Below are 27,737 nucleotides of genomic sequence, written 5' to 3'. Positions count from 1 at the left end.
TTCCGGCGCGCTGCGCTCGGACGGCAGGGGGCGCGCATCCGCCGTACCTCGGCCAGCTCGGCACCTTTGGGGGCCTGTGCGGCCCGGTGTGACTGGAAGGAAAATGGAGCAAGAAGCCTAGCCTGAGGGGTAGCTCTTACCCCTCTGACCGAGGTCCTGCCGCTTTTGCCGCTAGGAGCCTCCTTCTCCTTCGGACCTAGTGAGTTCGAGCGCCCTGGCGGCCTGGGCCCGGCGAGTGGAATGGTCGCCGAGGCCCAAGGCGTCGGGCTTCCGCGCGCCCCGTGACGGGAACTAGGGAGCCTCGAGGTACGGCTCCCTCACCCACCCCGCCGACTCCAGGCGCGGCAAACCCCAATTAGTGAGCAGCAGGTATCGGCCTGGAAGCGCGTGGGCAGTTCTGGGTTTGCTTTGTGACTTGGGTCTCCCCGGTCGCTCTCACCCCCCGCCTGTGCCCCGCGCGCAGCCTTTGTGCATTTCGTGGTGGGGGGCGCCGGGCATGTGGGTCTGTGGAGGTTTTGTTGGAAGGAGGCGAGGTTGTCGCCACTCGGGAGGAGGGCGGGTTTTCGGGGCCGCGCTCCCAGCGGGTGGGGGTTTGGGAGGGGGTTCCGCGGGCACGGGGGTAAAGGTCAAGTGCGCGGGGGGCGCTGCCGGGGGCGGGGGTGGGTGTCAGAATAACGACAGGTGCCTGTTCGGTAGCTTGTATCTGCCGGGCGCTACGTCTGGGCGAGATTGGGCTGGTTCTGGGGGCAGGTTGACTCAGCTTTTCCTGTGGGGCTGGTCAAGTTCGGACACGTTCCGCGTCGGTAGTAGAAGGAGCTAAGCCCTGACTTGTCTCCAGCTGGGGCTATTTAAACCATGCCTTTTCCCAGCTGTATTCACTGGCTGTTTGAGAGAGAGAACCTGTGGTCACCGACCTGTAGCATTTTCTGCTGATCTAGGTAAGGACCCACTTGCTAATAAAAGCATTATTTATCTCATTTCTATATGATTTGTCTTTTTTTTTTTTTACAGATATTTCAGTATTTCAAGTTTTTATCGTGTGTTTTCTTTTCGTACTCGTAGGCAAATGTGCAATACCAACATGTCTGTGTCTACTGATGGTGCTGTAAGCACCTCACAGATTCCAGCTTCGGAACAAGAGACCCTGGTTGGTATTTTTGTCTCCAGTGTAACTTTAGCAAAAATTTATTTTATGAGGTGATCAACTAGATTTCACAGACCCCAGTTATAGCATGGCTCTTTAAGTGAAGTTGTAGTACATAGCTTAAATGCCTGCCACTCAGGCATAACTGTGGAGCAAAAGTTACCTGTAAGAATCAATATTTATTTTCTTAGCTTTTTACCACACTGAATTAAAAGTCAGTTTCATTATCTTCTTAAGTATGGATGCTGAAGTTATGTTTATTATGTGACTGTTTTTTGTTTTTTTTCTGATTTGACCTGTCAGTATTTAACTTTTGTAGAAGTCAGAAATAATTCATGCTTGTTTTAAAGATGTTAGGCATTACAGAAAAGTATAAAGTAAAAGCTGAAAATTCCAGTCTTCTGTTTTGACCATATCTGTCATATCTCCTTTTTAGATCTTCATCTATGTGCATACCCACATATATATATGCACATGTGAGTTTTAATCTGTCACAGTTCAGTTTGTTTTACTAAAATAGGATTATACTAGAGATGTTAAGCAAATAGCATCTATGTCAATCAATAAAACCTACAGAATTCTTTTTTAACAGCTGCATGGTAATCCACAGCATTAGTGTACCATTTAAGAAATTTATGCCTTTACTGATAGGTTTTCTAAAATTGCCTTTAGTTTTTGAGTATTACAAATGGTGCTGCTTTGCATATGTATCCTAACACAAGTGTTATGTGTAATAGTTTTCCTCTCTGTCAAAACTGAATATTATCACTGTTATTTTGCCCTATTTTGGCAAAAGGTATTATTGTGTAAGTGTGTATTTCCCTAATTTTGGTGAGGTTGGGCATCACATCATTGGTTAAATCATTTGTTTCTTTTGGGGTTTGCTTGGTCTTATCTATACACTTTTCTTTTAGGCTTATTGTATTTTTCTTAATAATTTGTAATAGTTCTCTGTGTTTCAAGTGTATTTAATTTTTATCATTTACAAATGTTAAAAATTAACTTTGCTTATTTGTTCTTTTTCTCATTGAGAACATTTTTATAAAGTAAAATTTGACTTGCTGACTTTTGAATTTCATATGATGTTTTGGTAGAACTCTCCCATCCCAAGATTATACAGATAAACTGCTGTATTTTCTTCTAGCATTTTTTATTTTTACATCTAGAATTTATCTTCTGTTCTTAAATGTAAGATTAATAATGGTATTGTCTTTTATAGTAGTTTTCTTATTAATGCATGTCTTTTAAGTCTTAAAAAGCTGATGGCTTTCCATTGGAGACTTTGACTTTGGGTTGTTTTATGTAGTTTGAAGTTAATATAGTATATATAAAATTTTAGAAGGAAAAAAAGTAACTTTTTATGTTTTCTGGGATAATTCATTCTTTAAATAGCCTGAAAGTAAAGCATATATGTAAGCACATAGGAAAAAACATATGATCAGAACAATTAATGATTCAATACTACATTTATTGTGTATTTTAAAACTTTCAGTTATTAAATAATATTATGTTGATTAGCTGGAAATAGGCAGTTTTCTTAAATCTTGTTCTGAGGATTAGATCCCGAACTGGGTTGCTGTCAGATTTCAAAGTTAGACGGGATGGGAGTATATTGAAGGGAGTGCAGAGGCACCAGTCTGTATAGGGGTGGCTGTGTAGCTGTAAAGATACTTGAGTTTTGAAGATTTTGATACAGCAACAGATAGGGAGAAAGAGCATAAACACATTACATCTCTGCCCCCTTGCCAGATGTTTTCTCAGTACAACTTGGAAAGCTTCTAGGTCAGAGGCAGGCAAACTACAGCCTATGGGCCAAATTTGGCCTGCTGCCTACTTTTGTGAATAAAGTTTTACCGAAATGGAGCCACATCCATTGGTTTACATATAATTTATGCTTCTGAGTCATACTATGTGGCGAGAAAAGCTATAAACTGTTTACTGTCTGGCTCTTTAAAGAAAAAAATTAAACCCTGATCTAGTTGGCTGGCTCCTTCAATACAGGTCATATGTCTTATTTGTCGTTTGTGTGTGTGTGCAATATCCAGTGCTGTCTGGTGCATGGCAGAAGCTCAATAAATGTTTGTCAAGTAGATATTTGGAATGTAGACCAACTAAAAGGCAGCATGATATTATAGTAGGAAGAAAATGCTGGCTTGCAGTTGAGGGATGTGAGTCTCAGTCTCCAGATCTGTTCTTAATTATCCTTGTCAGCTTGGGTTAAAGTTCGCCAGCGTTCAGGAACCTAATCTGTAGAAAGAAAAGACTGGTAAAAGGACCCACCATAAAGATTTACTCTTTTCTCTCGTATTTTGTAATTTAGTTTATAGTAAGCTTATTGGGGTATTCCATTTACCGTTGAGTTTGTAAGGTAATAAGCAGATGATAGAAATAGCTGGAGGAAAAAGAATAATTTTCACTGCCCTGGCATGGGTACTGTTTTTGATGGCAACTGATGATACTTGAGGGTTCTGTGATTATTTGCATAATAATTACATCCCAGCATTTTCTTCCCAAACACAGTCTGTGGTATTCAGTTTACATAGTTTATTACATTTAGTGAAAACATTATGACTTAGTTTTTGAGGTCTCTAACGTTGTGAGATAACATTGTGTTTGCTACCTTTATTGAAATTCTTTATGGATGAGTTTCCTGCAGGCTTATAGTTCTGGAATAATTTGGAAGTATAATAGCAACTCTGTGTTCTTTATAGGTTAGACCAAAGCCATTGCTTTTGAAGTTGTTGAAGTCTGTTGGTGCACAGAAGGACACCTATACTATGAAAGAGGTAAGCTGAACTAAGTTAAAAAGATAACTTAATGTCTTACTAGTTACGTATAGCTGTGGGGAGAAATTGGTCATATGGAGGGATTTTCAGTAAGCAGGAATGTTAAGTATTGTGGTCATTTGGACTATAATTTGAAGCTGAAAATTCAGTTTATACTCGAATTTCATTTGTCAGCCCGGAACTCAGACAAAGGGAAGCTCTTTAGGGGTTCTTAGCCATTTTGTGCTGTGAACCCACTTGACTCACTGGTAAAGTCTTAAGATTTAGCAGCAGATCTAATAAATGTAATTTGGAATTAGTGAGGAGCATAACTGATATTTTGAGACGTTTACATCAAGCATAGTATGTATGATATGAAAAATGCTTGTGATTTTATTGGTGACAAAATCACAGTTATTGTTAATACTTTGTGATTTGTTGCCTGTGTTCATAATTGAAGGGCAAGCTAAATTTCAGTTAAAAGTTAGTGAAAATACAGACAAACATTTTTTTCCCATCCAAATTAATGGACCCCCTGAATTCTATCCAAGGACTTATTGGGCATTCATGGATCCCAGGTTAAGAACTTCTGCACTAGAGATACATGAGTACAGTATACTGATCTTTCTGGGATAGAGGTGAGCTGATTCGTGAACATATATTCTATTTAATGGATACATTTCAATGCATTGTTCTCTAGCTTTAAATTTGTGCACAGAAGCATGTTCTTCATTGAGAGATGGGCCATCTTGGGGAAAATTTCGATGTGAATGAAATGTGCCTCTTACCCATCTCTCACACTTAGTTTATGGGGCTCAGATTACTTATAACACTGAAGGACCTTACTTACATCAGCATAGTGGGCAAGAAAAGATTCCAGACCCTTTTCCTTTTTAGCCACATTCAGAAGTTTCTTTATGGGACGTTTGATAGAAAGAGTCTAGGTTCTCCTCCTTCTTCCTTTCCACTGTCTACCATCTCTTCCATCCATAGTCACATAGGAATATTCCTTTAAGTCTGAAGCCAGCTTAGCCATTTAAGTCTATAGACGGAGCTTGCAGGGAAGTGTCAAGGTAAATGATGTTTTTGGGATGTTAACTTGGGTTTAACCTTATATTATCATTATATAACCAGTTAAGGAACAAAAAAGTATGACTAGTAGTAGATAGAAATAAGGAGAAAATTGATCAAGGTCATCATAAAGACTTAGAATGCTAATATTAAACCATGTAACAGTGATGTATATATTGTCTGACACAGTGTTCAGTTGTAAAATCTTTGTTCTGTGGTATGTGGGAGAGTAATGAAAGCTAGTATGGGGTAGTAGAAAGCACACTGGGCTAGAAGTCAGAAGACCGGGTCAGTTTCTTATTTCTCATATCCTGATAACAATTCTATGAAATATCAGAAGGAGACAGTACTCGTAAAAGTACATTGTAAACTGTAAAACACCATATGTGTTTAGGTGGTTGTTAATAGGTTTGTATGTGGATGTCTTAAAAATGTATTGCCTACTTTGTTTTAATGGAGCACACAAAATATAATTTAACTGTATGTGCATGATTCAGGGTCATTATTTTGATTATTTATTGTGTAGATTATAATGATATCTTTAAGGGTTTATTTCATTCACTGAATTCTCCCAAACTCTTCTGTAGATGTAATTCGTCATTGTCTTCTCATCTGTGATGACCTCAGAGGTTGTTGAGGTATATGGTGTGCAGGACTATGTACTAAATGACTCCAGGTCACTGCTATATTTTAGTTGATGTTTTTGATTCTGCAACTTTTCATTGTGATCAGTGGTTTTGCATTTTGCTGCCTTTTCCTTTCTTCCTAATAAGTAGTACCTAGATATTTGGGCAAAGTTAAAGTCTGCCAAAAAAAGAGAAGACACATTTTAAAGTTTTAAGTAAATCAGAAGCAGTGTCTCTACTTCAGTCAAATTAAAAGAAAAAGATATAAAATCAGCTTTTAAAAAAAAATTTTTTTTAGGAGTACAGGATGGTTGTTATTTAGATGGTTATTGATGTGGTTGCTGGTTGTTTAACCCTCTTCAGATAAATGAGATGTTATTGAATGTATTTGAAACAAACATTTAATTTTCTTTAATGCTCAGAAATCATATTTCTATTTCAGGTTATATTTTATCTTGGCCAGTATATTATGACTAAACGATTATATGATGAGAAACAACAGCATATTGTGTATTGTTCAAATGATCTTCTAGGGGATTTGTTTGGAGTGCCAAGCTTCTCTGTGAAAGAGCACAGGTAAGTTCTTTAGTCTACTGTAAAATGCCAGCTGGGCAAACATTTCAGTTCACCTCCATCCTCACTCCCTTTTGTCAGAGAAAATTGTTATTATATATAAAAGATGCTGAAATTTAATTTCTTAGTAAAATAGCATGTTACTTGAGAACCTGAGTTCTGGAATCTTACAAGCCTGGGTTTGAGACCCAGCTTAGTCATTTACTAGCTGTCAGACTAGGTAAATTGACTTACCCTCTTTAAGCCTTAAGTTTCCCCTGAATATGAAGTAGGAACAATGTAAATACCTTATGTGGAGGTTATAAAGAGGCAATGTGTAAGCATTTAAATGTTAGCTACAGTAACTGCATATTAAAAAAATATTATTATTGCAGTCACTTCCAAAGACATTCTTTATGATACCCTGTGGTAATTGCTTAAATTTGAGCCCTAGTTACTTTGAAGATCTTTTTCTTTGTCATATACCATTATGGCACTTAATCAACTGAATCTAACCCAGATAGCATTTCTAAAATTACTCTGCCGGGAACTTTTTTTTTTCAGACTTTTTTTTTTCAGTCATTCTTACTTTACATTTGGAATTCCTTGTTTCATTTTGTTAGTCTCTTTGCAGTGTATCTTAATGAGAAGAATACTTTTCACCTGAAACATTTACCTAGATTCTACTAGTGTTGAATGCTCAATAATATTGTAGCTAAAAAGATAATTAAGTGGGATATTTATAACTTTAAAATAACTTTATTATTATATGTATATATTCATTATTGAATATTAAGAAAAGACAGAAAGCTAATGATAGGGGAAAAAAGACTGTAATTTGTCATCGAAAGGTATTTTTACTTGTCATTTTTACAACGTATTATGCACAGATGTGTTTTAACCCTGTTGTGAACATACTATATTTAATTTCATCCTGCTTTTAAATTAACATACAAGCTTCTTTCCATTGACAGATGATATCTGTTTAATATTTATGTTATTTTATACTTGGCCTTGGGATATAAGCTCTAATTTTATAAGTTTAAGAAATAACTATATTGATAATTTTGCACCATCTGAGTATTGAATCTTGATAATGTTTGGAGCTGTAATTTCTGATACGGAAAGCACAAATTTAAAATTATCTTTGACTTGAATTCTAATGTGTTGAGAGGTTAAACACTGGGGAAACTACTGACTTGGGGAAAAGATACGAGTAGGAATATTGATTTTTTTTTTTGTGAGTTTAAGGAGCTGTATCATCAGTCCCAAGGATGAAAAAAATTAGTTGGGATTGGCACTTTCCCCTTAACCTTGAGAGTTAGAAATGATATCTTGTGACCAATAAATGTTCTCTAAAGTCATTAGTTGATGAAAAATGTACCATGACTTCACTGAGTATTGGCATAAGTGAATTGTTTCCTTATGCACCAGGAGGGCAGAGATTTGTTTTTATTTCATTCTGTTTCCCCTGATTTCTAGAACAGTGACTGGTACTCAGGCTGTATTAAATGACCGTATACTGCTCTGTCTTTTAATAAATTTTCAGATCAAGAAAGAAAATCCATTAGATGATTGGTCTAAGGTTGATAAAAGTCAAAACTATAATGAGGGCTTCCCTGGTGGCGCAGTGGTTTGGAGTCTGCCTGCCGATGCAGCGGACACGGGTTCGTGCCCTGGTCCAGGAGGATCCCACAAGGCGCGGAGCGGCTGGGCCCGTGAGCCATGGCCGCTGAGCCTGCACGTCCGGTGCTCTGCGGCGGGAGAGGCCACAGCAGTGAGAGGCCCACATACCGAAAAAAAAAAAAAAAACTATAATGAAATTCCTATATAATGGGTTTTGCATAACCTGCTATTTTTTTAGGCAGTCTTCGTCTGTGCCCGGAGCTAGATAAATTCTTTTCTGTTTGAAAATACGTATGTTAACCTGCCTCGTATGTTCACACCAGTTCTCTGGGGACTTTTGCTAAAGTCTCAACAAGGCATGTTTCAGGAAATGGAGATGTGAAATCTTTGCACTAAGGAGACTTTAGTGATTATTAAACGTGGCTGCGTGTAATCATTGTGCAAATAATTATGGTGGTTTTTAGTGTCTAGGAGCTTATCAGTACTTGAATGTAGTGATTTAAACTTTGGGTTGTAGCATGATAGTTTATACTAATATGCATTTAAAAGTCTTGTTAAGTCTAGTTAAATACATTTTTATTTTAAAATGTACATTTTTTTTTCTCTCTACAAGGAAAATATATACAATGATTTATAGAAACTTGGTGATAGTCAATCAGCAGGGTAAGTTCATTTTGAATTCCATAAGCATGTACTGTAAAAATATATTAAAGACATTCTGTGGATGTGCAGACATCTTATAATTGTGATTTGCTTTAAAAGTTGCTCTCATTGTATATTTATAGTAAGGGTATGATACATTTAACAGGAAGAAATACCTATGAGCTAAAACAACATAATACTAAGTTTCTTATGCACATTTATTTGCAGTGGATATTTAAATATCCTATTACATAAATTTAAGCCTTGGGATATCAGGTTAGAATTTGCTTTGAAAGGTAGGTAATTTCAAAATCTTCTGCATAGTAGCGATAGGAGCAAACCTTGAAACGTATTCAAAGGCTTAGGGAAGTAATACAGATACGTAGGTAGGGCCATTTGAATGGAAGGGTCCTTGTCTTCTGTGTTTTTTATAATAGACAAAACTTTGTTTACCAGTTTGTTCAGGTCAGTGCCATTTTACTTCCCTTCCTTTAGACTTGTAGTTCTTAACTGGTTATTTTTGGGTTCCATATCCTGTTGATAATCTGATGAAAGTGCTAGGTTCTTATTCCATAACGATACACCTAAACATACACAGTGATATGCCGGTAAATGTTTAACAATCCACTCTCCAGGGGAAGAGCCTTGATTTGTGGTTACTGGTTTCCATAATATAAATACTCTCAGCATGACCATTTTCAGCCGCAAACATGGAGTTGGGAAGAGATATACACAGTTTGCTTGGGAGTGCTGGTAGGAGCTGGCTCCAATACACCACAGGCTTTTTTTTTTTAATTTATTTTTTTTTTACTTTATTTATTTTTGGTTGCATTGGATCTTTGTTGCTGCACATGGGCTTTCTCTAGTTGCGACGTGCGGGCTTCTCATTGCGGTTTCTTCTCTTGTTGCAGAGCATGGGCTCTAGGTGTGCGGGCTTCAGTAGTTGCACCACAGGCTTCTTAAAATCCATTCTTTTTTTTTTTAATTTATTATTTATTTTTGGTTGCATTGGGTCTTTCTTGCTGCGTGCATGCTTTCTCTAGTTGCGGCGAGCAGGGACCACTCTTCGTTGCAGTGCATGGCCTTCTCATTGTGGTGGCTTCTCTTGTGGTGGAGCACGGGCTCTAGGTGCGCGGGCTTCGGTAGTTGTGGCTCGCGGACTCCAGAGCGCAGGCTCAGCAGTTATGGCGCACGGGCTCAGTTGCTCCGCAGCATGTGGGATCTTCCCGAACCAGGCCTTGAACCCATGTCCCCTGCCGGTGGGTTCTTAACCACTGCACCACCAGGCAGGTGGATTCTTAACCACTGCACCACCAGGGAAGCCCAAAGTCCATTCTTGGTCTATAATTAACTGTTCTCAGGGCTTCCCTGGTGGCTCAGTGGTTGAGGGTCCGCCTGCTGATGCAGGGGACATGGGTTCGTGACCCGGTCCAGGAAGATCCCACATGCTGCAGAGCGGCTAGGCCCATGAGCCATGGCCGCTGAGCCTCTGCGCGTCCAGAGCCTGTGCTCCACAACGGGAGAGGCCACAACAGTGAGAGGCCCGCGTACCGCAAAAAAAAAAAGAAAAAGAACTATTCTCAGCTTGTTCATTTTCCCGAACGAACTGACCACTCCTTAGTGCTCCCATTATTTCGTATCTAGATTTTATTGTTATATTACTTTGTTACACAAGTGTGTCCTCTTCAGGTTTGCAGTCTGCAGTACACAGTACAGTGTTTATTAATACGACGTTTAGTAAATTTATTGAATTGAATACTTATTCTTCCAGCGTTAGGATTTAAGACCCAGAAAAGCACATCACTGTCTTAATCCCAGAATAGAAGTAATTATTAGGCTGGTGACTTGACATTTTGTTTTACAAAGCCCTTTATGAAATCAAATGAAGTCAGATAAACAACTGTAGTATCTCTTTTAGTATTTTCAGTTTTCTGAAGTATTATTATCCCTGATGTATTCATTCATTCATTTAAATCTTGGCTGATTGCTAGGAAAATTATATTAATGAGATGGTAACCTGTAGATTACTTACGTTATTTCCATTCTGAGTTTGTTTCAGGTTTTACTTTAATATAATTAACTTCAGAACTCCTGTACCATTGTTCTCAAACTTGTCACACTTAGTGCTTCCTTTTTATTACATCTGTTTTGTAACATCTCTTATACTAAAACAAAATATAACCTATTTATATGGACAGCTTAAATCAGTATAATACCTTGCCCATAATATAAAAAATAAACTGTTATGATAATGCATATAATTTCAAAATGTTAATACTCAGACTGGGCTTCAGTGTTAAGACGAAAATGTTTCCAAGGGAGTAGTAAAAGGTATTTGATTATGATCTTAGGTGATGGTATATATCCCACATCTGAAATTTTGACTTGAGCTCCAAGTCTGTACATCTACATACAGACTAAACCTACCTACCTGAAAGTTTTATCCACTTTTCAGTTTATCTTCCCATCCAAATCTGTTCATCATCTGAAGTTTTGAATTATACCACCCATTTATCCACCCAAGGTAGAATCTTGGAATTCTTGACTCCTTTCTCCTTTGCCTTGTATGTCAGACACCAGGTTCTTGTTGGTTTTTACCTTTTTAATTTCTCTGGAATTGATCTTTTTTTCCATGTCTTAGTTTAGACTTTAATGCTTTTCATTTATGTTATTGCAGTTGCTAATACTGGTTTCCCTGCCTCTGTTCTCTTTTTCTTCTATTTTGGTAGAGGGAGTTGTCACTCTTCTGCTTATAGTGACCACTTAGGGGTTCCTTATTGCTCGCTGGGTAAAATACTTGCTGTGAACTAGCAAATCAATTTTATCTCTTAGATTAAACCTTTTTAATGGTGCGTGGCTGCAGCAGTGCCTTAGGGAGGAATGTGAAGTATTAGCTGGGGAGGATGCAGTGATTTGGGATTGGTGGCAGGAATATTGCTTGTTGATATCTTTGTGCTGTTTAGCAAGACAGGCAGGATCCTTTATGATCCTGCTTACATTCCCATAGTAATGAAGTATCTGTAGTTCCTGCAACAAACACTGGTAGTTCACTTCTGAATGCTTTTTTCACAGTGTTTCCTCAGTCTGGAATAGCCTTTCCCAGTCATACTTCCACATATCCTACTATGAAACCTCTCCTGATTCCTTGTTACTCAGACCTTGCCGCATCTCTACCAAATAACCATTGCTTCGTCTTCTCCATTAACTTATCTTATAATACTTCTTTTAGTGTGCTTATTTTATTGTACTTTATAACTATTCTTATGTATCTCCTATATTAAAATTGAATTATCTATTTATGTCTCTAGTATTCAGCACAGGATGGCACTTGGAGACTACACGTTCAGTGTTGGTTAAAAGGTTAAATTGTATGAGGCGTTTGTTCTGGATAACATCTGTTGAATAACCCTTGCTTTCCTAGTTTGTGATTCTTTGTTTTTATTTTCTGTCAGAACCATCAGATTCAGGCACATCTGTGAGTGAAAACAGGTGTCACCTTGAAGGTGGGAGTGTTCAAAAGGTAATCTTGAACTCATTCTACTATGAAGTTTCTTGAAAATTGGGAGTGTTTAAAACAATGAATTTTTAGCTTCTTGGTGTTATAAGTTTGTGGGTTTTTTTTTTGTTTTTTTCTCCCTTGAATGCTTAGGACCTTGTGCAAGAGCTACAGGAAGAGAAACCTTCATCTTCAGATTTGGTTTCTAGACCATCTACCTCATCTAGAAGGAGAGCAGTTAGTGAGACAGGTATATATGAATATTTAATTGGCACTTTCAAACAGCTTTTCAGTGTTCATTCTTTACTGAAATTAGTACATTTAGGCTTAATGAAATTGTGCTTTTTTGGTTTAGATGAATTTGAGTTTCTTATTTTTATATGATTTATTTGGTTTAAAAATTGCTTTCTTAGCAACATTTTTCTGGTTGACTACAGCAGGCATAATTTTACTGTATCCTGCTGGATTTTATAGTTAGCCAGCTTTCTGCTATGCGTGGTAACAGAGGACAAGGATATAAACTCTATTTTAGTCATCATTCTTAGTCACCTTAACAGTTAAAGTATTTGTTGTTTCTAATAAATAAAACACACCAGTGAGTTTAAAAACAGAGAAATAGCATCTTAGAAATGAGGACGAGGTAAAGAAAATAGCTGAGAGCATTTTTAACAGAGAAAACAGGAGGAGGCTGTTGCCTGATGAAAGTCATGATAACTAAAACTGTATGATTCGGTAGAAAAAAAAGTTTGGCAAATCAGTGAAGTAGAATAGATAAATCCAGAGTAGAGTTTTGTATATGAGGGCAAAGGGCAGCAAGTGCAGAGTAAATACATGGGAGTAGAACAAATGGTTATTTGGGGGGAAAAAAATCAAGTTATATCTGTGCCTTATGCCAAAATGAATACTAAATGAGTTGAAAAGATAGGTGAAAAAAATTACAACATACTGAAATAGAGTCACTTTAAATTTGACAGTGTTAATATCCTTATTATAAGTTTCCAAAAGTCAATAAGAAAAATATTAAAAATCCAACTTGTAAAAAAAATTTTTTTCATAGTAAATAGAAATGACTGATAAATATGAGGAGTGCATTTTAGTGATTTAGCTTTATAGATAACAAAAAATGCTAAAAAGGTGTCTTTTCTGGTCTTTCAAATTAGGAAAGATGATTTTTTTTAAACTTATCCTTGCTAACTATGTGTTGGCACTGATGCACTGTTGGTGTATCAATTCGTGTAAATTAGTTAACCTTTATGAATTATAAAAAGGCTTGGCTTTCTTACCGTTATCACAGTAATCCACTTCTAGGAATCTATCCTAAGGATATAATCAGAAATGCAAAGATTATATGTAGAGATATTAATTATAGCATTATTCATAGTTGAAAACATATATGATGCTAGAGAATGTCATCACTCTAGTCCAGGCCATTGTCATCTCTTACCGAGACCACTGCAGCAGCTTCCGATTTTCTGTCTCTAGTTACTTGCTCTTTCTGTCCTTCATCACAGTACCAAAAGGGATCATAAAAGGTAAATTGGATTGTGTCACTTCCCCACTTTGTTTATTTACCATTGACCTTCAAATAAAACCCACACTTTTTTGTTGGCTTACAAGGCCCTGTTCTACCTTTAATCTGGGTTTTGGCCTTTTTCCCCACCTTCACTGTGTTTTAACTGCACTGATTGGTTCCTCAAACAAGTCAGAATTCTTTCCTGCTGTAAGGCTGTTTGCACAGTTTTTTCTGCCAGAAGTTCTTCTACCTCAGTCTTGTAAGACCAGTTCCTCATTTTTCTATTTTTGCTTAATTATTACTTTCTCAGAGAGGCTGTCCCTAACCACTTGGAAAAGTGGATCCCCTCTTGTTATTCTTTCCCTTAGCACCCTGCTTGTTTCCTTCATAGCACTCATTATAGCTTGTAAATGATTGTATTTTGGTTGCCTTGATGTTTGAACGTAAACTTCCTCTGGTGGTAGGGATGATGGCTGACTTCATTTTTGTATATCCACTGCCTCGCACTGTGCCAGACAGAAAGAAGGTGCTCGGATTTGTGGACTGAATGGTTCAATTATGATGAACCTATATTATGGATACCATATTCTGCAGCCATTAAAAGTAATGTAAAAGAATGTTTAAGAGAAAACAACCCCTGGGAAATCCCTGGCAGTCCAGTGGTTAGGACTCAGTGCTTTCACTGCAGGGGCCTGGTTTTGATCCCCGGGTGGGGAACTAAGATCTTGCAAGCCATGTGGTATGGCCAAAAAAATAAAAAAGAAAACAATCCCAAATTGTACATATAGTGTGATATAAATATGTTTTTTAGACGGAAGTAAATTTTTTAAATGGCAGCTGGAAAATTATTATGTAAAAATGTTATTAGTAGTTATCTCAATGGTAATATAGATGATTTACATTTAAATTTTTGTCTGTTTTTTAAAGATTTCTACTGTGAGTAATACAATACTTTAATAATCAGAAAAAAGCCCCAAATGTTATTAATAGAGTTAAAAAATATAGATCAACAGCATGGTTTTGGCCTTCTAGCCCACATCTTTCAACCAAGATCACCTTTTCTTATAGGGAATACAAACATTAAGAACTTATATCAAGAACTTGTGATCTTGTAGAGATAAATACAAAATTAGAGGATATAAGCGTGTTTTGGGAATTCAGAGTAAGAAGAGATAACTTCTGACTAGGAAGATCAAGAGAGGGAAATGGAGTGAGCAAAGGTGTGAGTTGTACCTGTTTCAGGCATATGGGTTATATTTTATTTAATCTCATAACCCTGTTAGATACTTAACATATAAGGCTGCAGTGAGCACCCTTGCTCATAAATCCTTAAATGATTATGCAGGTATTTGTCTAGGATAGAGAAACTGCCCATAAATTGTTACACTGTTTTGCGTTTTCACCAGTAGTGTATAAAAAGTCCTTTCTCCCAAATCTCTGAGACTGTCTCTCATTTTAATTTCTGTCATTCTCATGAGTGAAACATGATATCTCATTTCAATTTGCATTTCCTTGATCACTGAGAGGTAAGCCATTTTTTCATGTTTATTAGTCTTTTGTGTTTTATGCATTGCCCTTTCATATCTTTGACTTTTTTAAATTAAGTTTGTCTTTTACTTGGTTGGTAGGAGGTCTTTATATAAAGTGGGTATTAATCATTTTTTATTATGTGTTGCAGATTTTTTTTCAGTCTGACATTTGCCTTTTAACTTCTTTTTTATAGTATTTTATTTTGCCATGTAAGCCTTAAGTAACTAACTTAATCTTGATAGTCTTTTTCTTGAGGGCTTTGTAGTGTCACATCATACTTTCCCACCCCGGTATATTCTCTTATATAAGTAGTTGGATGGTTTTGTTCCTTGTATTTGGTATTTTAATCCACTTGGAATTCATTTTTATGTCTGGTGTAAGGTAGGACTCTTCATTTATGTTCCTGACAGATTTGGTAACATTCTCACTTTAAGTCAGAGATAATTTCTTATTTAAAATAAAATGGACCAGGGACTTCCTGGCCGTCCACTGGTTAAGACTCCGTGCTTCCACTGCAGGGGGTGCAGGTTCGATCCCTGGTTGGAGAACTAAGATCCCTTATGCCGTGCGGCCAAAAAATAAATAAAATAAAATGGACCAGTTTTAACTGGTTTTGATTCCTGTTGAAAATACTGGATACTAAGGAAATTGAAACATTAGGAATACCTTCTAAGTAAGTTAAACAGTTGGTTCTTTCCAGGAAAAAAAGTGAAATCTTATATCCTAAATTCTGATTTTGACAGAAAAATCGTAGACTGGTTAATAAAAGGTCTAGATGGATTAAATTACTTGTGAGTTGATAAAGTTCTGAAACAAGCTTTAAAGCTTTTAAAAATGTAGTGTTCTGCTATAACTCTAAGTTGGACAGATCCAATAAGAGTGTTGACTTTTGAAACAGTAGTAATTCACTATTTTTCTCTGTTTAATTTCATTGAAACAATTTTAGTACAGATAGGTAACTTAAGACAGCTCAATTTCTAAATACATTATAGTATAGCAATTTAATTAACTTGTTTTTCTTTACATATTCAGAAGAAAATTCAGATGAATTACCTGGTGAACGACAAAGAAAGCGCCACAAATCTGATAATATTTCCCTTTCCTTTGATGAAAGCCTTGCTCTGTGTGTAATAAGGGAGATATGTTGTGAAAGAAGCAGTAGCAGTGAATCGACAGGGACTCCATCAAATCCGGTAATCCTCTCATTTTAAATAAAACAGGACTCTGTTATTTTTAGTCTAGTTCTGGCAGTCCTAATAAGCATCCAGATGGAATGCACATGTATGATATGTGATTGCTGCTTGATTGCTGCTATACACTTGGTAAAATTTTCTTTCAAATGAAACTATAGATCTTCCCCACTCCCAACCCCGGGTTTGCGGAGAAGGGTGGAAGATAATGGAGTTGCACTGGAGTGTGTTGGTAAAATTAGAACCTATGTTAGTTATTAATGTCACCCTACATATTGGAGAACCTTTGTGGGCCACTGCACCAAAGATATCTTAAGATTCTAAGCAATTTTGTTTTGCATATTTAGAGTAAATATATCTTATTACAGCTCTCAGCAAATAAGTGAACATAGCCTGATATCCACATTTGCCATACGTAGGTCTAGATATCAGGGAATGTCTTTTTAATAAGGCTGTGAAATATTGGTATATTATTGCATGCATGATGGGAAAGTATCAGTACTTTTTGATCATTGATACAAAATTCCAAAGTATTAGCCAGCATTAACATTCTTAAGAGATATCGCTGAAGGAGGTTTTGTAAAGAAGTTTTTGCTAACAAGAATGCTTGACAAATGGAATCTTTTCTTTCTTGTCATTACACATTTGTCTTTAAAATGTTATTAAAATTGGAATCTTTATTTGTAATATGGCAACATTTCATGGCGATTATTCTGGATATTAGTGATTATTTTATAGTTCTCTAGAAGATGTAAAGGATTGAACCAAATGTGATAGTAACCATATTCTTTTTATGTATTATTCTTTATTATCTTTACATTTTTTTCTTCCAAAGCAGTGATTTTATGGATGCAGAGGTGCCTTCTGGAGTTAGTACTTAATAGAGCTGTTACTCGTGTAGGCCACTAGATGGCATGGTGAGCTCCTCCAAGAGCAAGTTCTTCATTCAGTAGATATTTGTGTCTTTTCTATGCCAGGTTCCATTTGGCACTGGAGATACAGTGGTGGTCAAGGTAGTTATGATCCCTGCCCTCATTGGGAGATAGGTCATCAGCAATCAAACAAATAATTAAAATATTGAATAAATGCTATGAAAAAAATACAGGTTCTTGAGAACAAATATGTGTGATCTAAAAATTGAATCCAATTAAATAAAACTTGATGTGTCACCAACTTCATGTTTGGATAATTTTATTCCTTACAAATGGTTTTAATACAACGACTATGCGCCATTTAAACTTACAGTCTTTATTAAAGTTGTTTCAGAATTCTAGCTAAATGGTATTAAAAGTCCTTGTTCTTTCTACCTGGGACACTGCCTTGTTATCAAAGCAGTATAGAGGGTATTTCTTTTTGTTAGTCCTATTCTACGCTCTCTTCTAAAAATCCTCTCTGTTAAAGAGCTATTGTTTTTGAGGCAAAGTCCCTAGTTGTGAAAGCTTTTGGTAAGGCTAATTTTTTTCCTTCATTTTAGCTTACGTCACATTATTTGGTCTTGTCATTCACCAATTTGTGAAGGGAGTTAAAGGGAAGTGCATTTGCCTCCCATCTTTTCTTTCTTTTGGGTTTAATACATTGGGGGAACTAAGGCTATACTCTAGGCTCTATATCAGGCAATTAACATATTTTATCACCTCAGCAGCCTCAAACTCCATTTATAGATGGGAAAACTAAGACTTGGGTGTTTCAAATAACTTGTTTAAGATCACATAACTAATAATTGTCACAATTGGAATTCAGAAAAACAGGGATTTTTAGATCTTTCCAGATCAAGCCTGTCTGATACTTTTTAAATATACAGTATTTAAGAGTTTTTAGGTTTTTCTTTTTTGAACATTAGCTAAACTTCTGAAAACTTTTTTTTTTTTTAATTTATTTATTTGTTTATTTTTGGCTGCGTTGGGTCTTCACTGCTGTGCGAGGCCTTTCTCTAGTTGCGGCGAGCTGGGGCTATGTGCGGGCTTCTCATTGCCGTGGCTTCTCTTGTTGTGGAGCACAGGCTCTAGGTGCGCGGGCTCTGGAGTGCAGGCTCAGTAGTTGTGGCGCACGGGCGTAGTTACTCTGCAGCATGTGGGATCTTCCTGGACCAGGGCTCGAACCCGTGTCCCCTGCACTGGCAGGCTGATTCTTAACTACTGCACCACCAGGGAAGTCCTGAAAACTACTTTTAATTTTGCTTTCTTCATAGAACCCTAGAATAGGAGTGGGCAAACTTTTTCTGTAAGGGGATGGATAGTAACTATTTGGGGCTTTGCAGGCCATATGGTATCTGTTTCAGCTACTCAACTCTACGGCTGTGAGGCAAAAACGGCCATAGACAACAAGTCTAATAGACAACGGGCACGGGTGTGTTCAGTAAAACTTTATTTATAAAAATAGATGGGTGGTGAGGCACAGTTTGCTGACTCCTGCCATAGAAGATGCTTTCTGAAACTTAATGTTTATTGTGATTTTTACCCCCTTATTCTAAACATAGTACACTAAAGCCTAGTTAATTGAAGTGTCCAGTTTCTTAGGTTATTAGAGCTGTTATTGTATTCTAGCTTGACTTGTGATTTTAATGTGATTGTTAATGCAGCCTTTTTTTAAGGAATTGGAACTGCAGTTCAATGAATGTTGCTTTTACTACTACTTTCCTGTCATCACGGTTTAAAACAGTCTTTTGACCTAAGTGGTTGTAAAATAAATACCTTGTTTTTGTTTTTATAAATGATGGGCATATTAGAGATCATTTAATCCAAACTCATGTGTCATAGATGAAATAGCTGTGGCCTTTACAAGCTAAATATGTCTAGGTTGAAAGTTACTTAGTGGCAAATCTAGAATAAGAATGTATGTATCCTGACTACTAGACCAAAATACTTTTTCTAGTTCTAGCCTTCTGCTTTGTGTATGTTCCTACCCTTAGCCACTGATGGCAAATATTATGGGACTGAAGGTTCTCTTAGGTTCTTATACTATTAATCAGTTTTAAAATGAATCACATGAGCAGATACAGAATTTTTAAAATAGATCTAAAAAATTATATCTGAAAGCTCTTCCAAAGAAATTATTCTCAAAGTTCATTAAACATAAATCATAATTATTGTATATGTTGTAGCTACTAGCATTCTACCAGTTGGAAGATATAAAGATGATTGAGACATGGTCTTAACTCTTAAAGTATGTATAATTCAGATAAGAAACGTGTACAAAATTATGTTTTGCAAAATTTGTGTGTGCAAATATATAATACTCAATAATATAAGTAGCACAGATAATTAAAGGTGGGGAGTGCTCTTTTAGTTATAGTATTGACAAAGGCTTTGGCAAAAAAGGATGAGCAGAATTTGAAAACTATCAAGTTATTCCAGCTAGAGGGAAGGTGTGGAAGTTGAAGTTTGGTTTAGGAAACAGTTTAGATCTGGTTAATGTTCTTGTTTAGTGGGGATAGGGGGGTGTCTAGTTGGAGATAATATGAAAATGTTAATATAGACTTCCTGTATGTACCTTGAATGCCAAGGGAATTTGGCCTTTTCTTTTATATAATGGGGTTTTGAACAGAGAAAATATTTATCTAATCATAACCCAGAAGCTTAACCTAGTGTCAGTGTGCAGGATGGAACTGAGGGGGAATTAGGTGCGCAGGGAAGAGTTAAGCTGTTACAGGCCAACAGGTAATGTACATTAAGTCGCTTTTTTTCCCCCTCGATTTTAGGATCTTGATGCTGGTGTAAGTGAACATTCAGGTGATTGGTTGGATCAGGATTCAGTTTCAGATCAATTCAGTGTAGAATTTGAAGTTGAGTCTCTGGATTCAGAAGATTATAGCCTTAGTGAAGAAGGACAAGAACTCTCAGATGAAGATGATGAGGTAGGTTTTTTTTCTCTGATTATATTCTGAAGTTCTTAAATACTTTACATATTCGTTGACTGATGAGATTGAAATAATAATGTATTCAGATTTCACATCACAGTCTTTGACTCTTGATTTATTCAAACTAGAATATTGGTTTGTGGACTTGAGGCTTTGTAATTCCTTGTTGTCTTATTTATATTTTTAAAAATGTAATGTCAAGAAGTCAGTAGGCCTTAATGAGCATTCTTATAATAGTCTACTCGTTTTTAAAAATATTTAATTCAATTCTCCTTTTTCATTTTTAATTTATGAAAAAGTAAAGCATGCATGCAGTTAAAAGTCACATACTACCACCAGATCTGTTTCCTGGAAGTGACCAGCTTCAACATTTCTAGCTATTTCACTGTAATTTAATACTTCCATATTTATAAAACAAAAATGCTTGTACTGAATATTTTACTTTATTTATTTTAAACATCCCTGTATGTTGGCTTTTTACCACAGTGGGTGAGGATTTTACCGTCCTCCATTTCTCCCCCTTTATATTCACTCATTCCATGGCACCTTTGTCTCAGATATCTCATATATAACATAATTGGACCCCCGTATTTGCGAGTTCCACATTGGTGGATTCAACCAAGTGCAGATTGGAAATATTCGAGTAAAAAAAAAAAAAATTCCAGGAAGTTCCAAAATGCAAAACTTGAATTTGCTGTGGGCCATCAACTATCTACATAGCATTTACGTTGTATTTACAACTTTTCATATAGCATTTATTAGGTATTGTAAGTAATCTAGAGATGATTTGAAGTGTAGGGGAGGATGTGCATAGATTGTATGCAAATACTATGCCATCTTACATAAGGGACTTGGGCATCTGCAGATTTAGGTATCCTTATGGGTCCTGGAACCAGCCTGCCCACAGATACTGAGGGATGACTGAGTACATGTTGTTTGTTTAGGACTTATCACTTATCACTAAGAAGCCTTACTGGTTGAAGAAAAAAGGTGATGAATTGATGCTAATGTTTTTTTTTGTTTTTCTTTTTCTTAGGTATATCGAGTTACTGTGTATCAGGCAGGGGAGAGTGATACAGATTCATTTGAAGAAGATCCTGAAATTTCCTTAGCTGTAAGTATACATTTACTTTTTCAAGGAATCAAAAAATAACATTGAAGTCAAGATTAGAAAAATATGTCTAGTCTACTTCTTGACATGAGGTAGTTTTTATAAAGTTAACATTTTTTTTTAAGTTTTAATGGTTTAAAATATTTTTGTTCTTTTATTGGGTTGGGATCTGTTGCTATACTTTTTGGTTTTTTTGTGTTGGAATTTGAACTTTTGAAGAACTTCATTATGGAAAATTTTGGGTATGTACAGCATAGAGAATAGTATAATGTATCTCCGTTGTACTTATCACTCAGGTCTAACAGTTACCAATATTTTGCCAATCTTATCAAATATGAATATCATATTGATTTGTATTAGAATATGTGGTGGGATTTTCTATTAAAGAAATCTGGACTTAAACATTTACATTTCATGCTTCACAGGGTTCCTCAGGTATTGGATGTGTGTTTTTTTAACCAAATATTATTGCTTTAATTTTTGTTCTTAAATACTGCTTTTTGTTATATTTGGGTAGGAAATCTCAGTTTTCTCTTTCTGAGATAGAAACAATTATTAATTATCCAAATACTAAAAAGGAGGAGAAATTATAAAATCTTAGGAAAATATTTTGCTATATTAGAAAATAATTCAAGTAACTAGTTGAGTCATTTGATGTCAGGCTGAGTGAAATATTTTAGACATAGATCTTGTAATTTATCGGACTCTTGAAGCACTTTCTTCCTGTATTACAAGACCTGTCTTTGGTTTTATCATTTAGTAGATACCTGCTTTTACAACTTGAAAGAACCATTGTGGGAGAATGAAGTTTCCACCCTTATTGCTAATATCTATGTCATTTGTCAGGCAACTTAAAAATGGTTACATTATTCATGGCAAGATAGGAAGGACCTCTTATGGCAAGTTTTACATGCACAGTGTCCTCAGGCAAGAACCATGCTTCTCATAAGGCAGGGAGATAAGGGATATGTTCAGTAAAGAGGCTTGGAATGTGGGGGAATTTGTTATCCAGATTGCATAGTGGGTGGAAAGGTTTGAGAAATAAGTTGGAATAAGGATGAAGCAATGAGCAGTTACAGAGACGAGAGCACAGAAAAGGATAGACAAGTAAGGGGCATACATTCTGGATAGTGACAAGGATGGCAGAGTTTATCTGGCTGTGATTGCTGAAAAGAATGTTTTAGCATTTCCTTTGTGGGTGTAGTTAGGGAACACCCAGTTGAGCCCTGGTTTTAGAGCACTTCTAAGAGAGTCTTAGTCAATGGCAGACTGGTTGATAGTTTTGTCTAGATTGATTTGGTGGACTGGGCACAGTATCAGGTTTGAGCCTTTAAGGGAGTGGAGTGGGTACAGGCTTCATTACAGAGAAGATCCCATAGCACTTGCTTCAACTAAATGAACCAACTCTGTCCTTGAACAGATAACTTTACGGGTACATGGTTAAGGTCATGGTGAATACGTTTTTCATTTTAGAATTCTTAGCATAGTTTGGCTGGGAAAAAAATGTATTTACAAGCTCATGCTTGAGGAAAGACTGTTGAGTGCTTTATATAAGACATGAAATGCTGAAAATTGAGCTGTATGATACATTTTACCTTAGACATATTGAACAAGTTGCTAGCGTTGCTGTGACTGGTTATTGGAGGGTTACGGAAGCTAACTGTCTTGTTTCCTTGAAGGACTATTGGAAGTGTACTTCATGCAGTGAAATGAATCCTCCCCTTCCACCTCATTGCAACAGATGTTGGGCCCTTCGTGAAAATTGGCTTCCTGAAGATAAAGGGAAAGATAAAGGGAAAATGTCTGAGAAAGCCAAACTAGAAAACTCAGCACAAGTAGAAGAGGGCTTTGATGTCCCTGACTGTAAGAAATCTACAGTGAATGATTCCAAAGAATCATGTGTTGAGGAAAATGATGATAAGATCACACAAGCCTCCCTATCCCAAGAAAGTGAGGACTATTCTCAGCCATCAACATCTAATAGTATCATTTATAGTAGCCAAGAAGATGTCAAAGAGTTGGAGAGAGAAGAAACACAAGACAAAGAAGAAAGTGTGGAATCTAGTTTTCCTCTTAATGCCATTGAACCTTGTGTGATTTGCCAAGGTCGACCTAAAAATGGTTGCATAGTCCATGGCAAAACAGGACATCTTATGGCATGCTTTACATGTGCAAAGAAGCTAAAGAAAAGGAATAAGCCCTGCCCCGTATGCAGACAACCAATTCAAATGATTGTGCTAACTTATTTCCCCTAGTTGAACTACCTATAAAAGTAGAATTATATATTTCTAACTATATAAGCCCCAAAATTTAGACATGAAATTTATTTTTATTTTTTTAGCTGTATCAAAGCAAGAAAGTATCTTACTACATGTAGATTTCTCCCAATAGTGAATAGTTACTTCCTTTTAGGAAAATGCCCCTTCTGTTGATATTTTATATTTGGGTTTTAATGTAATTTGGATTGGATATAGAGTTCATCCTTTACCCCTCTACCCCCCCCCCTTTTTTTTTTTTTTGGGCTGCATCGCTCTGCATGTGGATCTTAGTTCCCCAACCAGGGATCAAACCTGCGCCCACTGCAGTGGTAGTGCAGAGTCTTAACCACTGTACCATCAGGGAAATTCCTACCGCTCATTATTTAAAATAATTTCCACTTTCTCTTAAATGAGAAGTATCTGACCTTTTAAAAAATATGTAAGTAGGACATTTAAATGTAACTTACTCAGTACCTTTCATGTAAGGAGGAAAAGTTCGTGTGAAAGATTTAATATTTAAATTTTACATACTCTTAAACTTTCCAATCCTTAGTTTCTCTAGTCTTTCAGAGCCTCTTAAAATAAGTCCCCTACATACGAACCTTCAAATTGCCAACTTTCAAAGATGGGAATGTGAGCTAGCATGTCCAGTCACGAAAGTTCACGTGAGTGGGGTACGTTGTCATGTGCGTGCATCCCCTACAAATGGTGGTGCTTTTGTGTACTTTACTGTGTAGAGTACAGTAGTATAGTATCTTTATTTCAAGCCCAGGATGTCTGGAAGCAAGCATAAAAGCAGCAGTGATGTAGCTGATACTGCTGATGGAAACAAAAGTGAAAATAATTGAGAGTGGAGTGACAAGAGGAAGAAGTAACAGAAGAACCAAAGAGATTCACGATGCAGAAAATGGCAAGGGTTTTTTCTTTATTTGAGGAGACACTGTTAGTTTTTGAGGCACAGGACCCGAACGTAAGAGTGGTACACGAAGGTTGCAGCAGCCGTTCAGAATGCAATCCAGTGCTACCGTGTTATCTATGAGGAGAAAAAAAGAGCTACTACCCAGACATCATGGGATCGGTTTTTCAAGAGGGTAGGTAGAATTGAATCCAGCAAGGAACCAGAACCTGTGCCATCAACGTCAGGTGTGAGTGAAATTGCAGCTTTCCCTCCAACTCCTGTTGCTGACAATCCTTCAGCTCTGTCATCTCCCACCTCTTCTCCCTCCTTCAGTCAGTAACTCTTCTTGCCTGTTCACTTGATGCCAGCCCCTGTATGCCAGCTGTTTTACTGTACTACTGTACTTTTCAAGGTACTGTGCTGTAAGATTAAAAATGTTTTCTTTATTTTTTGTGTTTGTTTTTTATGTATTATTTGTGTGAAAATATTATAAACCTATTACAGTACAGTACTATATAGCTGATTGTGTTAGTTGTGTTAGGTACCTAGGCTAATTTTGTTGGACTTATGAACAAATTGGTCTTACGAACGGACTCTCGGGAACTGAACTCGTTCGTTGCAGGGGACTTACCGTATTCTTTCTAGATAAAAGAAATAGGTAGATAGTTTTGGTGCTATGTAAGTAGCACTTATATATTTCTCATTCTCCAGTCTCTTTGATATGGTAAGGGATATAATAAACAGAAGGACTGTTTGTTTTTATACTAGCTGAAATTGTCCTAACTTCTCTAAATTGTCCAAAAATTATAAGAATGACATCCTATAAGAATGATGGGATCAGAACATAAAATTCTGAAATAACTCTCAAACTGTATAGATTAACATCTTGATTTATATTAAATCTTCAACAAAATAGTGGAAAATAACAACTTTAAGGTCCCAGTGTATTTCTCCCATATATGTCGGTCGTACATACTCCGGTGAGGACAATAAAATTAACCGAGCTATGAGTTTAGAACAGAACTGAGGGATAATTTTACACAGCAAGTTTGTGTGCCAGTTACAGAACATTGTATTAAACTTTAAAAACAAAAACCACACACACATATGACTTACCCATATATAGATATGTAAGTAATGGCTGAAGGGATCAGCACCTTAGCCAAAGAGTGGTCCTCAAATAGAGTAAAGCTTTATTAATTTGGCATTTATAATACTTCAACTAGAACTAAGTAGAATTGATCCTCTCTGAGGACAGAGAAATAAAAATGAGATTATAAACACTGTATAGTCAGCCCTCCATACCTGTGGATTCAGCATCCATGGATTTAACCAACCACTGGTTTGGGAATATTCAGGAAAAAGATTCCAGAAAGTTTCAAAAAGAACACTTGAATTTGCTGTGCACTGGCAACTACATAGCATTCGCATTGTGTCAGGTATTTGAATCTAGAGATTTAAAGTATATGGGAGGATGTGCATAGGTTATATGCAAATACCATATCATTTTATATAAGGGACTTGAGCATCGAAGATTTTGGTGTCCCGGGGTTGGGGGGGGTGCATCTTGGAACCAATCCGCCATGGATACTGAGGGACAACTGTATATTATTCAATGATTCTGCTGTTTACAAGACATTCAAATCGGTGCAAATAGAGTTTCATTCACCATATATATATGCATTACTAATGCAGTCTTGATTATCTAAATTTTTAGGTGTAGCATACGTTTTATTGATTTGCAAATAAAAGATTAAATGTTTAAGAATTGTTTAAAAAATGTGATTATTGGATCTTATAGGCAATTTTCCCATAATAATGAGTTTTTTCTTCCAGTATTGAGGTAATTGACATACAGTATTGTATAAGTTTAAGGTGTACAGCATAATGATTTGACTTGTTTACATTCATGAAATTATTACAATTAGTTTAGTGAACATTATCTCATAGATACAACACTAAAGACAAAATTTTTTGTTCTTGTGATGACAACTCAGGGTTTATTCTCTTAACTTTCATATATAACATACCACACTGTTAATTATATATATCATGTTGTACATTATATCTTTAGTACTTATAACTGGAAGTTTGTACCGTTTTATTGCCTCTATCCATTTCCCTCTCCCCTGACTCCCCACCTCTGGTAACCAAAAATCTGATCTCTTTTTCTGTTTATTTGGTTTTTTTGTAAGTATAAAGACCTACAGTACTATTGATTTGTTAGTTCATGTTATACAAGAGTGGTTTGGTATTTCTATACATTTTCGAATGATTACCACAGTAAGTCTCGTTATGATATGTTGCTATGCAAAGGTATTACATAGTTATTGCCTATAATCCACACAGTGTAAATTTTACACCATGACTCATTTAAATACTTTGCAACTGAAGGTTTGTACCTCTTAATGTCCCTCATGTATTTCTTTCCTCCTTTCACCTCCCTTCTCTCTGGCAACCACCTGTTCTCTGTATCTATAACTTTGTTTTGTTGTGTTCGTTTTATAGATTCCACTTGTAAGTAAAGGTATTTGTCTTTCTCTGTCTGACTTATCACTTAGCATAATACTCTCTAGGTCCATACATGTTGTTGCAAATGTTAAGATTTTATTCTTTTTTATGGCTAATATTCCGTGTGTGTGTGTTTGTGTGTACTACATCTTCTTTACCCATTGTTTGCTAATGGACGCTTGGGTTGCTTCCATATATTTGCTCTTGTAAACAGTGCCGCTGTGAACGTTGGGGTGCATGTACATTTTTTTGTTTGTTTTGGCTGCACCACAAGGCATGTGGGATTTTAGTTCTCTGACCAGGGATTGAACCTGTGACCCCTGCGTTGGAAGTGTGGTCTTAACCACTGGACCACCAGCGAAGTCCTGCTGCATGTAAATTTTTGAATTAGTGCCTTTGGCTTTTTCTAGATATATGCCCTGGAGTGGGATTGCTGGATCATATGGTAGCTATGTTTTTAGTTTTTTGAGGGAACTCCGTACTGTTTTCTGTAATGGCTGCAGCAATTTACATGCCCACCAACAATGTACAAGGATTCCTCACCAACACTTATTTGTTTTCTTGACAATAGCCATTCTGACAGGTGTGAGGCGTATCTCAATTGTGATTTTGATTTGCATTTCCCTGATGATTAGGATGTTGAGCGTCTTTTCATGTACCTGTTGGCCATCTGTATGTCTTCTCTGGAGAAACGTCTGTTAAGGTCTTCTGCCCATTTTTTAATAGGATTGTTTTTTTGATGCTTAGTTGTATGACTTCTTTATATCAATATATTTTGGGTTTTAACCCCGTGTCAAATATATCATTTGCAAGTATCTTCTCCCATTCAATAGGTTGTCTTTTCATTTTGTTGATAGTTTCTTTAGCTGTGCAAAAGCTTTTTAGTTTGATGTAGTCCCGTTTGTTGATTTTTTGCTTTTTGTTTCCCTTGCCTGAGGACACATATCC

The 27,737-nt window shown here is 36.5% G+C and overlaps 1 protein-coding gene across 10 annotated transcripts; it reads left to right on the top strand.

Annotated features, from left to right (window-relative positions):
* On the top strand, positions 1-27,737 carry MDM2 (MDM2 proto-oncogene). 10 transcript variants are annotated; one of them, XM_032644512.1, is made up of 12 exons: positions 1-369; positions 839-938; positions 1,063-1,151; positions 3,861-3,930; positions 6,049-6,182; positions 8,398-8,447; positions 11,879-11,946; positions 12,076-12,172; positions 15,998-16,158; positions 19,853-20,008; positions 21,048-21,125; positions 22,802-27,737. In XM_032644512.1, exons 4-12 carry the CDS (start codon positions 3,922-3,924, stop codon positions 23,375-23,377), a joined length of 1,329 nt encoding a protein of 442 aa, XP_032500403.1. In that variant the 5' UTR covers positions 1-369; positions 839-938; positions 1,063-1,151; positions 3,861-3,921; the 3' UTR covers positions 23,378-27,737. The 10 variants fall into 10 exon arrangements, with proteins under 10 accessions (XP_032500403.1, XP_032500401.1, XP_032500399.1 ...); XM_032644510.1 differs by having other exon boundaries at positions 8-199; positions 870-938; positions 1,063-1,147; positions 3,856-3,930; positions 22,802-23,425; XM_032644508.1 differs by having other exon boundaries at positions 8-306; positions 870-938; positions 1,063-1,147; positions 3,856-3,930; positions 22,802-23,425.

Source organism: Phocoena sinus, chromosome 10, assembly GCF_008692025.1.
Source record: "Phocoena sinus isolate mPhoSin1 chromosome 10, mPhoSin1.pri, whole genome shotgun sequence".
Classification (NCBI taxonomy): Eukaryota; Metazoa; Chordata; class Mammalia; order Artiodactyla; family Phocoenidae; genus Phocoena; species Phocoena sinus.
The sequence above is the reverse complement of the archived record's forward strand: the minus strand, read 5'-3'. Positions and strand labels throughout refer to the sequence as shown.